This window comes from Staurois parvus, unplaced genomic scaffold (assembly GCF_062004578.1).
Source record: "Staurois parvus isolate SC_StPar_1 unplaced genomic scaffold, SC_StPar_1.0 ptg003205l, whole genome shotgun sequence".
Classification (NCBI taxonomy): domain Eukaryota; kingdom Metazoa; phylum Chordata; class Amphibia; order Anura; family Ranidae; genus Staurois; species Staurois parvus.
This window is the reverse complement of record NW_028321001.1, coordinates 70,419-83,583: the sequence shown is the minus strand read 5'-3', so window position 1 is coordinate 83,583 and position 13,165 is coordinate 70,419. Positions and strand designations below refer to the sequence as shown.

Here is a 13,165-nt window from a genome sequence, read left to right as displayed (position 1 = left end):
TTTTTCAGTGGCCTAGCAGGAAATGAGGAGTACACATGGCTGGGTAACATGGAGGACATGTCAACATCACGTGAATGTTCACGTGTTCTTCAGCCATGTCTTCATATAATCAGTATCCGAATAGGTAAATCTTCCCTTCTGAGCACTGTGTGTGGCCTTGTCTGTGGCCGTTGGCTGTTTTTATAGGCTATTAACTATTCGGTAGATCTTCTTCATGGTGACAGAATAAGAAATATAAGTGGTGAGAAAATGTAGACAATAGAAACCCACCGACTCCCATTATGTCACATTTCGCAAGTTGGCTTTTTGGACTACAGCAGAAGGAGTGAGAATCTGTGGAATTGGTATTGTATTAGTGGATTTCTCCGTAGACAAGACTGGGGGTGATTCATCTGATCAGTTTCTGTAAAGAATTGACGTTGATGGACTGGATTGTAGATACAACATCATCTATATCTGGTCAGTAGAATGTTTTCTCTTCAGGCTCACAATGCTGGCCCCGTGTTCTTCTTCCAGGGCCCAGTCCAAGGCACACATAGAGCGTCTGAAGGAGGTTGAGCAGGAGATAATGTCTACAGGAACCTACCAACTCAAGGAGACCGAGCTGATCTTTGGAGCCAAGCAAGCATGGAGGAACGCATCCCGATGTGTGGGCAGGATTCAGTGGTCAAAACTCCAGGTGGGAAGAACACACAGGCTGAGGTTTAATCTTGAAGAACATTGATGGACTGAACCCTAGTCTGACTTCTATCATCAGCAAATGTTTTGTGTCTGTCCATTAATATGGTGGTTTTGTGTTCCTCCTCAGGTGTTTGATGCCCGAGATTGCCGGACCACCCATGAGATGTTCACCTACATCTGCAACCATATGAAGTACGCCACCAACAAAGGCAACATCAGGTATGATGTACACCTGTCTCCAACAAGAACCTACACACATTGTGACCCCATGTCCTCTTCATGGTCAAGTGCTTTGTCCATGGTGGACTTATCTCTAAATATGGGGGACATGGTTCTGTATAAAAAGATTCCACCACTTTTTCTATTACAGCATTTGATGTATAGATTCTGAGTAATTCCCCTCCCATTTTTATCTACTTTTTTCATTTTTATTGAAGAGAGGTCTGTTTATTGGGGCTTCTGTCCTCCTCAATCATCTCACAATGTCTCATCGCTCTTTTTGTAGGTCAGCCATCACCATCTTCCCACAGAGAAAAGATGGAACCTCAGATTTCCGGATATGGAACAGTCAGCTGATCCGATATGCGGGGTACAGGCAGCAGGATGACACGGTGGTGGGGGATCCAATCAACGTGGAGCTAACCGAGGTGGGATGTCTCATATCCTCTCTAGGTCTGGTCGTAGATGACTAAAGACAGGGCAATATCTGCTCTGCAATTACAGAACCCTCTTCAAGTTGCTCCGCACCATTCAGGTTCATTTCTTCCTAGCACCTCTTCTCCATACGGTGATCTCCTCCCACTCACCATAATAAGACATCTCTGAACATTTCCCACCACATTCTCCTATTACTACAACCTCTCCATGTGACCTTACCCACTAAGCCACCACTCCGCATGTGACTATCAATCCTCACTGCTTACCATTCCCACATCCCTCCATAATAATCCACCATCCTATGTTCTACCTTCTCTTGCTGTCTGTTGGGAGCCATCTTCAAGGGCCCGTCCAGTTCCCGTCATCAAGGGCCTGTCCAGTTCCCGTCATCAAGGGCCCGTTCAGTTCCCGTCATCAAGGGCCCGTCCAGTTCCCGTCTTCAAGGGCCTGTCCAATTCCTGTCATCAAAGGTCTGTCCAATTCCCGTCATCAAAGGTCCAGTCAGTTTTCATCATCAAGGACCCATTCAGTTGCTATCATCAAGGGCCTGGCCAGTTCCCATCATCAAGGGCCCGACCACTTTCCATCATAAAGGGCCCGACCAGTTTCTAGCATCAAGGGATGGGCCAGTTTCCGTCATCAAGGGCCTGTCCAGTTCCCATCATCAAGGGCCTTGCCAGTTTCCGTCATCAAGGGCCCATCCAGTTTCCCGGCCAGTTTCCATCATCAAGGCCTAGGCCAGTTTCCGTCATCAAGGGCCCGTCCGGTTCCCATCGTCAAGAGCCCGTCCGGTTCCCATCATCAAGAGCCCGGCCAGTTTCCTACATCAAGGGCCCGTTCAGTTCCCATCATCAAGGGCCCGACCAGTTTCCATCATAAAGGGCCCGACCAGTTTCTAGCATCAAAGGCTGGGCCAGTTTCCGTCATCAAGTGCCTGTCCAGTTCCCATAATCAAGGGTCTGGCCAGTTCCCATCATCAAGGGCCTAGCCAGTTCCCATCTTCAAGGGCCTGGCCAGTTCCCGTCATCAAGGGCCTGGCCAGTTTCCATCATCAAGGGCCCGTCCACTTTCCCGGCCAGTTTCCATCATCAAGGCCTAGGCCAGTTTCCGTCATCAAGGGCCTGGACAGTTTCCATCATCAAGGCCTAGGCCAGTTTCCGTCATCAAGGGCTCGTCCAATTCCCATCATCAAGAGCCCGGCCAGTTTCCTACATCAAGGGCTCGTTCAGTTTTCACCATCAAGGGCCCGTTCAGTTTCCATCATCAAGGGCCCGTTCAGTTTCCACCATCAAGGGCCTGGATAGTTCCCTTCATCACATGGACCTGGACAGTTCCCATTTCATTGTGAACACACTGACCCCATGTGTCACCTTCCTTGAACTCCAGCCACTAATCTTCCATAATCCATCACTGTGCACCCTTCTGATGCCCCTTCACTGCTCTTTGCACCCCTCTGATGCCCTTCCACACACCTCCACTGCATTCCTAGTAGGAACGAATGATCTATGACCCATGACACACATGCCAGAATTCAAACCCCACACAGTGCCAATCCAGCCTCCAGTGTGCCATGGAGAGATGATACCTTCACAAATGACCCTCCATGTTTGCTGTCCCGTATTGTCATTCGTCCTCTGTAGGCACGGTGTGTTCCCATTCGGTCTGATCTTCTCATACACCCATCATTCCCTCTACAGCTTTGCGTTCAGCTCGGCTGGAAGCCGAAAGGTGGAAGATTCGATGTGTTACCTCTGCTGCTGCAAGCCAATGGGGACGACCCGAAACTCTTTGAGATTCCTCCAGAAACTGATTCAGGAGGTGCCCCTTCGACACCCACAGTGAGTGCTAGGCCCCCAGTGTCTGTAACATGTTGGATTTCTGTGATGAATCCCTGGACTAACATTGGTTCATCTACCCCCCAGGTACGAATGGTTTGCAGAACTCGGATTGAAGTGGTACGCCTTACCCGCTGTCAGTAGCCTCCTCCTGGAGATCGGAGGTCTGGAATTCCCAGCAGTGCCATTCAATGGCTGGTATATGAGCACGAGGTTGGGATGCGGAACCTGTGTGACTCCTCCCGATACAACATATCCGAGGTCAGGGGCCCCCCTACCATGGGGAATTCTCTGGGCCATTCTGAAGGGGGGATTCAACTCTCAGCAACAGCAGACCATCAGTAAAAATCAGTCTGTGAGCTGCTTCTGATTTCTAAGAGAGAAAGTGAGGAGGTCCTCTCTGTGTGCCTTTCATCTGAGATTTATATGTTCACTGCAGCTAGAATGAGCAGGCTTTTCACACTGCCTCCAGGTAGGAGCATAGATGTGCATCCGTGGGAATGCATCTAGTGGTAGAAGAATGCAAAGCTGAAATTGGGAGGCACTCCGCAGGTGGGGCTGGGGGGGGCGAATATTAATTACATATTGTACTCAGATGGGGGGGAGAGGATGAGTATTAGTTACATATTGTACTCAGATGGGGGGGAGAGGATGAGTATTAGTTACATATTGTACTCAGATGGGGGGGGGACGAATATTAGTTAGTGACTCCACCCCTAAGTGACAAGGTCCAAATTGGGCCCAAAGTGTCAATATTTTGTGTGGCCGCCATTATTTTCCAGCACTGCCTTAACCCTCTTGGGCATGGAGGTCACCAGAGCTTCACGGGTTGCCGCTGGAGTGCTCTTCCACTCCTCCATGACGTCATCACGTAGCTGGTGGATGTTAGAGACCTTGCGCGCCTCCACCTTCCATTTGAGGATGCCCCAGAGATGCTCAATAGGGTTTAGGTCTGGAGACATGCTTGGCCAGTCCATCACCTTCATCCTCAGCTTCTTCAGCAAGGTAGTGGTGGTCTTGGAGGTGTTTGGGGTCGTTATGTTGGAATATCGCCCTGCGGCCCAGTCTGTGGGGGGAGGGGATCATGCTCTGCTTCAGTATGTCACAGTACATGTTGGCATTCATGGTTCCCTCAATAAACTGTAACCCCCCAGTGCCAGCAGCACTCATGCAGCCCCAGACCGTGACACCCCCACCACCATGCGGCCCCAGACCATGACACTCCCACCACCATGCGGCCCCAGACCATGACACCCCTACCACCATGCAGCCCCAGACCATGACACCCCCACCACCATGCAGCCCCAGACCGTGACACCCCCACCACCATGCGGCCCCAGACCATGACACCCCTACCACCATGCAGCCCCAGACCATGACACCCCCGCCACCATGCAGCCCCAGACCGTGACACCCCCCCGCCATGCGGCCCCAGACCATGACACCCCCACCACCATGCAGCCCCAGAACATGACACTTCCACCACCATGCGGCCCCAGACCATGACACCCCCACCACCATGCGGCCCCAGATCATGACACCCCCACCACCATGCAGCCCCAGACCATGACACTCCCACCACCATGCAGCCCCAGACCATGACACTCCCGCCACCATGCAGCCCCAGACCGTGACACCCCCGCCACCATGCAGCCCCAGAACATGACACTTCCACCACCGTGCAGCCCCAGACTATGACACTCCCACCACCATGCGGCCCCAGACCATGACACCCCCACCGCCATGCAGCCCCAGACCATGACACTCCCACCACCATGCAGCCCCAGACCGTGACACCCCCACCACCATGCGGCCCCAGACCATGACACCCCCACCACCATGCAGCCCCAGACCATGGCACCCCCACCGCCATGCAGCCCCAGACCATGACACTCCCACCACCATGCAGCCCCAGACCGTGACACTTCCACCACCATGCGGCCCCAGACTATGAGACCCCCACCACCATGGGGCCCCAGACCATGACACCACCATGCAGCCCCAGACCATGACACCCCCACCACCATGCGGCCCCATACCATGACACCCCCACCACCATGGGGCCCCAGACCATGACACCCCCACCACCATGGGGCCCCAGACCATGACACTCCCACCACCATGCAGCCCCAGACCATGACACTCCCTCCACCATGCAGCCCCAGACCATGACACTCCCACCACCATGCAGCCCCAGACCATGACACTCCCACCACCATGCAGCCCCAGACCATGACACTCCCTCCACCATGCGGCCCCAGACCGTGACACCCCCACCACCATGCGGCCCCAGATCATGACACCCCCACCACCATGCAGCCCCAGACCATGACACTCCCACCACCATGCAGCCTCAGACCATGACACTCCCACCACCATGCAGCCTCAGACCATGACACTCCCTCCACCATGCAGCCCCAGACCATGACACTCCCACCACCATGCAGCCCCAGACCATGACACTCCCTCCACCATGCGGCTCCAGACCGTGACACCCCCACCACCATGCGGCCCCAGATCATGACACCCCCACCACCATGCAGCCCCAGACCATGACACTCCCACCACCATGGGCCCCAGACCATGACACTCCCACCACCATGGGCCCCAGACCATGACACTCCCTCCACCATGCAGCCCCAGACCATGACACTCCCTCCACCATGCGGCCCCAGACCATGACACCCCCACCACCATGCGGCCCCAGACCATGACACTCCCACCACCATGCGGCCTCAGACCATGACACCCCCACCACCATGCAGCCCCAGACCATGACACCCCCACCACCATGCAGCCCCAGACCATGACACCCCCACCACCATGCAGCCTCAGACCATGACACCCCCACCACCATGCAGCCCCAGACCATGACACTCCCTCCACCATGCGGCCCCAGACCATGACACCCCCACCACCACGCGGCCCCAGACCATGACACTCCCACCACCATGCGGCCCCAGACCATGACACTCCCACCACCATGCGGCCCCAGACCATGACACTCCCTCCACCATGCAGCCCCAGACCATGACACTCCCTCCACCATGCGGCCCCAGACCATGACACCCCCACCACCACGCGGCCCCAGACCATGACACTCCCACCACCATGCGGCCCCAGACCATGACACTCCCACCACCATGCAGCCCCAGACCATGACACTCCCACCACCATGCAGCCCCAGATCATGACACCCCCACCACCATGCAGCCCCAGACCATGACACTCCCACCACCATGCAGCCTCAGACCATGACACCCCCACCACCATGCAGCCTCAGACCATGACACCCCCACCACCATGCAGCCCCAGATCATGACACCCCCACCACCATGCTTGACTGTAGGAAGACACACTTATCTTTGTACTCCTTACCTGGTTGCTGCCACACACGCCTGACACCATCTGAACCCAATCAGCTGATGTTGGTGTCATCAGACCACAGGAGACGGTTCCAGTACTCCATGTCCTCAGTCTGCTGGTCTTCAGCAAACTGTTTGCGGCTTTCTTGTCCATCATCTATAGAAGAGGCTTCCTTCTGGGACGACGGCCATGCAGACCAATGTGATGCAGTGTGCGGCGTATGGTCTGAGCACTGATAGGACGACCCCCTCCCCCTACACCCTCTGCAGCAATGCTGGCCCCACTTACAGGCTGACCCCCCCACCCCTACACCCTCTGCAGCAATGCTGGCCCCACTTACAGGCTGACCCCCCCCACCCCTACACCCTCTGCAGCAATGCTGGCAGCACTCATACGTCTATTTCCCAAAAACAACCTCTGGATATGACGCTGAGCACGTGGACTCATCTCCTTTGATGGACCATGGCGAGGCCTGTTCTGAGTGGAACCTGTCCTGTTACACCGCTGTATGGTCTTGGCCACCGTGCTGCAGCTCAGTTTCAGGGTCTCGGCAATCTTCTTATAGCCTCGGCCATCTTTATGTAGAGCAACAATTCTTTCCTTCAGATCCTCAGAGAGTTCTTTGCCATGAGGTGTCATGCTGAACTTCCAGTGACCAGTATGAGAGAGTGAGAGCGATGACACCAAATGTAACCCCCCCCCCCCCCCCCCGCTCCCCATTCACACCTGAGACCTTGTAACACCGAGTCACATGACCCTGGGGAGGGAAAATGGCTTATTGGGCCCAATTTGGACCTTGTCACTTAGGGGTGGACTCACTTCTGGGAGATACAGTATATATATATATATACATTGTATAGGAACGGAAAGAGGGGGAGGGTCACAGTTCGGCATCTTTGTCCTGGGTGCTGGATGACCTTTTCCTATTTTTATGTTTTTCATTTCATATAAGAAATATTCACTTTTTGGGGTTTTTATGGCCCTTTTAATACCTTAAACATTTTCTGTGTTTGTAGGACGTGGCTAAACGCCTGGGCCTGGACACCAAGAAAACGTCATCGTTGTGGAAGGACCGGGCAGCTCTGGAGATAAACATCGCCGTCCTGCACAGCTACCAGGTACCATGATATCATGGCAGCCACGTGTCTGCTGACCGGGTCCCTGCCCGTGCCATATGAGCCCCTCCCTGTGCCGACTGGGCCCCTGCCTGTGTCTGGTGAGCCCTTCCCTGTGCTGACTGGACCCCTTCTTGTGCCAACTGGGCCCCTCCCTATGCTGGCAGAGCCCTCCCTGTGCCGGCTGGGCCCCTCCCTGTGCTGGCAGAGCCCTCCCTGTTTCGGCTGGGCTCCTCCCTGTGCTGACTGGGTCCCTCCCTGTGCCGGCTGGGCTCCTCCCTGTGCAGGCTGGGCCCCTCCCTGTGTCGACTGGGTCCTTCTCTGTGCCGACTGGGTCCCTCCCTGTGCCGGCTGAGCTCTCCCTGTTCCGGCTGGGCTCCTCCCTGTTCCGGCTGGGCCCCTCCCTGTGCCGACTGGGTCCCTCCCTGTGCCGGCTGAGCTCTCCCTGTTCCGGCTGGGCTCCTCCCTGTGCAGGCTGGGCCCCTCCCTGTGTCGACTGGGTCCCTCTCTGTGCCGACTGGGTCCCTCCCTGTGCCGGCTGAGCTCTACCTGTTCCAGCTGGGCACCTCTCTGTGCAGGCTGAGCCTCTCTGTCAGGGCTCCGGGTATGACCAGAGGTGTGTGACTGACGCAGGGAAACGCAGGCTTCAGATATGTTATAAACAATACAATTTATTAACACTAACAATACAAACATAAACGCAGTGCAATACTAAAACATAATACAGTGCAACCAAACCCAACCACCCACAGATAACAGTACATACAATGCAAGCGTCGTCAGGCAGGCCAGGTCGATAACAATCGGGCAGGTAGGTACAGGAAGAGTAGGCAGAGAGTAGTCAGGTCACGAGCCGGGTACAGCAACTAACGGGCAGGTAGGTACAGGGGGTCAGGCAGAGAATGGTCGGGGTCACAAGCCAGGGATCAAACAGGAGAAGTCAGCAGAGGTCAGAATCAAGCAGGGTCAGCAACAAGTCAGTCAGGAACAGGAACGCAGGTTACAAGATACAGGGGCCCATGGAAAAACACACACCAAGGCACAGACTGCAGGTCTGGCCATCTCTTAAATACACCTCCGTAATCAGCTTCAGGTGTTTGGCTGACTGCAGGGTTGAGTCTCTGATTGCTGAGAGCACCCGCTGGCCAGCCCTGGTACTGCAGCCCACAAGGCAGGTGAGTCCCACCATTATTGGCAAGTCCATTCCTGACACTCTCCCTGTGCAGGTTGGGCCCCTTTCTGTGCTGGCTGAGCCTCTCTCTGTGCAGGCTGGGCCCCTCCCTGTTCCGGCTGAGCTCTCCCTGTTCCAGCTGGGCACCTCCCTGTGCAGGTTGTGTCCCTCCCTGTGCTGGCTGAGCTCTCCCTGTTCCAGCTGGGCTCCTCCCTGTGCAGGTTGGGCCTCTCCCTGTGCAGGTTGGGCCTCTCCCTGTGCGGGTTGGGCCCCTGTCTGTGCAGGCTGAGCCTCTCCCTGTGCCAGCTGAGCCTCTCCCTGTGCCAGCTGGGCCTCTCCCTGTGCCGGCTGGGCATCTCCCTGTGCCGGCTGAGCCTCTCCCTGTGCCGGCTGAGCCTCTCCCTGTGCCGTCTGAGCCTCTCCCTGTGCCGTCTGAGCCTCTCCCTGTGCTGGCTGAGCCTCTCCCTGTGCCGGCTGGGTCTCTCCCTGTGCCATCTGAGCCTCTCCCTGTGCCGTCTGAGCCTCTCCCTGTGCAGGTTGGGCCTCTCCCTGTGCAGGTTGGGCCTCTCCCTGTGCCGTCTGAGCCTCTCCCTGTGCCGGCTGAGCCTCTCCCTGTGCCGGCAGAGCCTCTCCCTGTGCCGGCTGGGCCTCTCCCTGTGCCATCTGAGCCTCTCCCTGTGCGGGCTGAGCCTCTCTCTGTGCAGGCTGAGCCTCTCCCTGTGCCGGCTGGGCCTCTCCCTGTGCCATCTGAGCCTCTCCCTGTGCCGTCTGAACCTCTCCCTGTGCCGTCTTAACCTCTCCCTGTGCCGTCTGAGCCTATCCCTGTGCCGGCTGAGCCTCTCCCTGTGCCGGCTGGGCCTCTCCCTGTGCCGTCTGAGCCTCTCCCTGTGCCGGCTGAGCCTCTCCCTGTGCCGTCTGAACCTCTCCCTGTGCCGTCTGAGCCTCTCCCTGTGCCGTCTGAGCCTCTCCCTGTGCCGTCTGAGCCTCTCCCTGTGCCGTCTGAGCCTCTCCCTGTGCCGTCTGAGCCTCTCCCTGTGTTGTCTGAGCCTCTCCCTGTGCCGTCTGAACCTCTCCCTGTGCCGTCTGAGCCTCTCCCTGTGACGGCTGAGCCTCTCCCTGTGACGGCTGGGCCTCTCCCTGTGCCGGCTGGGCCTCTCCCTGTGCCGGCTGGGCCTCTCCCTGTGCCGTCTGAGCCTCTCCCTGTGCCAGTTGACTCCTCCTGACTTCCTGTAGTGATGGTAAAGGTCTACCTGCCCCCTGTCACTGGTGTACAAATGAAGGGAAGCATCATGGAGCCGACACATGGGGAGAATCATTCAGAATTACAGACATAGAGATTGAAGCTTTATTATTGTGAAGGAGAGATCCTCTGTCCCGAGAACTGGGGCTATGCCAGAAGATCGGTGTCTAGCTGCCCGATACTGGGCCAATGCCATGGGGGAGGAGGGGGGGTCGTGTCAGAACTGCTTCCCATTAAGTCAATAGGATTGCTGAAGCAATTCCAAGCAGGTGGATGCAGCTCAGAAGGAGGTCAGCTGCAGGTCAGATCCATGCGTCACAATGAACTCTGCATGGCCTTCAAGTCCGAAGCGTGATGACGTAGAGCTCGATCGTTGACCTGTGTCAGGAAATAATCATTTAAATTCAATTCCTTTCATTTTTACATGTGTACATGAGAGACACAATGACCATGGCAGTCAGGTCAATGCTACAGCACAGCTCCGCAGCCATCTCCAGGAAACACAGTCAAAAGATCTGCTTGAGTTTGTCCATCTAAAGGTTCACGTCTCATAATTCTCAATCTGTCTCGTAGAATGATAAAGTCACCATTGTAGACCACCATGCGGCTACGGAGTCCTTCATGAAGCATCTGGAACATGAGACCCGCCTGCGAGGAGGCTGCCCAGCAGACTGGGTGTGGATTGTACCTCCAATGTCTGGCAGTCTGACTCCCGTATTCCACCAGGAGATGGTCAACTACCACCTGTCCCCGTCCTTTCTCTATCAGGTACCAAAGCACAGAGACAGCAGGGTCTGGTGTAGCTCTGGTGGAGGTTGGAGAATGCAATTTGGTGATCTAGCTCTAATAGACATCTACTACTCACTAAGTTCCTCTTCACTGAAAATAGAATTCATGTATGCAGTATGTTGGGCTCTTCTCCACGTTCCCTGTTCTCTCGTATCTCTGTGTTTTGTGTCTTCCTCCATATTTCTCATTTCACTGATTGTTGGGTCTTCCTCCATGTTTCCCACGCATTCAACTCTCTTGTTGGGTCTTCCTCTTTTTCTCCTGTTCCCTCCTATCTCTGTGTGTTGTGTCTTCCTCCTTGTCTACTGTTGCTAATCACTTTTTGGTGGATGTGTGTTTTTCATTCTCTTATATCTCTGTGTGTTGTGTCTTCCTCCATGTCTCCCACTCTTTCAACTCTCTTGTTGGGTCTTCCATCTTTTCTTCTGTTCGCTCCTTTCTGTTGAGTCTTTCTCCATGTCTCCCTTTCTCCCATCTCTCTGTGTTGGATCTTTCTTTGTCCCCTATACCCTCAGCTTTCTATGAGTTGATGCTCCATTCTCTCTGTGTTGCATCTTCCTCCATGTCTCTCATTCCCTCATCCCTCTATGTGTTACATCTTCCTCTAGGTCCTCCATTCTCTTATGTCTCTGTGTTGTGTCTTCCTCCATGTCTCTCATTCCCTCATCCTTCTATGTACTGGATCTTCCTCCATGTCTCCATTTCTTTCACCTCTCTATGTGTTGTGTATTCCTCCCTGTCTACTGTTGCTAGTCTCTCTTTGTTAGCTCCATGTTTGTCATTTTCTTATCTGTGTGTTGTGTCTTCCTCCATGTCTCCCACTCTTTCAACTCCCTTGTTGGGTCTTCCTTCTTTTCTTCTGTTCGCTCCTCCCTGTTGAGTCTTTCTCCATGTCTCCCTTTCTCCCATCTCTCTGTTTTGGATCTTTCTTTGTCCCCTATACCCTCAGCTTTCTATGAGTTGGATCTTCATCTCTGTGTTGTATCTTCCTCCATGTCTCTCATTCCCTCTATGTGTTGGATCTTCCTCTAGGTCCTCCATTCTCTTATGTCTCTGTGTTGTGTCTTCCTCCATGTCTCTCATCCCTCTATGAGTTGGATCTTCCTCTAGGTCTTCCATTCTCCTATGTCTCTGTGTTGTGTCTTCCTCCATGTCTCTCATTCCTTCATCCCTCTATGTGTTGGATCTTCCTCTAGGTCCTCCATTCCCTTATGTCTCTGTGTTTTGTCTTCCTCCATGTCTCTCATCCCTCTATGTGTTGGATCTTCCTCTAGGTCCTCCATTCCCTTATGTCTCTGTGTTTCGTCTTCCTCCATGTCTCTCATCCCTCTATGTGTTGGATCTTCCTCTAGGTCCTCCATTCCCTTATGTCTCTGTGTTGTATCTTCCTCCATGTCTCTCATTCCCTCTATGTGTTGGATCTTCCTCTAGGTCCTCCATTCTCTTATGTCTCTGTGTTTCGTCTTCCTCCATGTCTCTCATTCCCTCTATGTGTTGGATCTTCCTCTAGGTCCTCCATTCTCTTATGTCTCTGTGTTGCCTTTTCCTCCATGTCTCTCATTCCCTCTATGTGTTGGATCTTCCTCTAGGTCCTCCATTCTCTTATGTCTCTGTGTTGTGTATTCCTCCATGTCTCTCATTCCCTCTATGTGTTGGATCTTCCTCTAGGTCCTCCATTCCCTTATGTCTCTGTGTTGTATCTTCCTCCATGTCTCTCATTCCCTCTATGTGTTGGATCTTCCTCTAGGTCCTCCATTCTCTTATGTCTCTGTGTTGTGTATTCCTCCATGTCTCTCATTCCCTCATCCCTCTATGTGTTGGATCTTCCTCTAGGTCCTCCATTCTCTTATGTCTCTGTGTTGCGTCTTCCTCCATGTCTCTCATTCCCTCTATGTGTTGGATCTTCCTCTAGGTCCTCCATTCTCTTATGTCTCTGTGTTGTGTCTTCCTCCATGTCTCTCATCCCTCTATGAGTTGGATCTTCCTCTAGGTCTTCCATTCTCTTATGTCTCTGTGTTGCGTCTTCCTCCATGTCTCTCATTCCCTTATCCTTCTATGTGCTGGATCTTCCTCCATGTCTCCCATTCTTCACCTCTCTGTGTGTTGTGTATTCCTCTCTGTCTACTGTTGCTAGTCTCTCTTTGTTAGCTCCATGTTTGTCATTTTCTTGACTTTGTTTTGGGTATATCTTCGTGTTTCCTGTCTTCTCATCACTCTGTGTGTTGGGTCTTCCACCATGTCTCATGTACTCCCATCTCTCTGCAGGTTGGGTCTTTCTTTATGTCTCCCGTTCCCTCATTTCCCTTTGTTG

At 54.0% G+C, this 13,165-nt stretch overlaps 1 protein-coding gene across 1 annotated transcript in view; it reads left to right on the top strand.

Annotated features, from left to right (window-relative positions):
- The window catches only part of LOC149428483 (nitric oxide synthase 3-like), an 88,049-nt gene that overhangs the window by 24,881 nt on the left and 50,003 nt on the right, over positions 1-13,165 (top strand). The window contains 9 exon segments of the mRNA XM_089667350.1: positions 517-679; positions 809-900; positions 1,187-1,328; positions 3,036-3,143; positions 3,145-3,176; positions 3,261-3,379; positions 3,382-3,434; positions 7,556-7,657; positions 10,639-10,833. Of these exon segments, the coding sequence (XP_089523476.1) occupies positions 517-679; positions 809-900; positions 1,187-1,328; positions 3,036-3,143; positions 3,145-3,176; positions 3,261-3,379; positions 3,382-3,434; positions 7,556-7,657; positions 10,639-10,833 (1,006 nt within the window).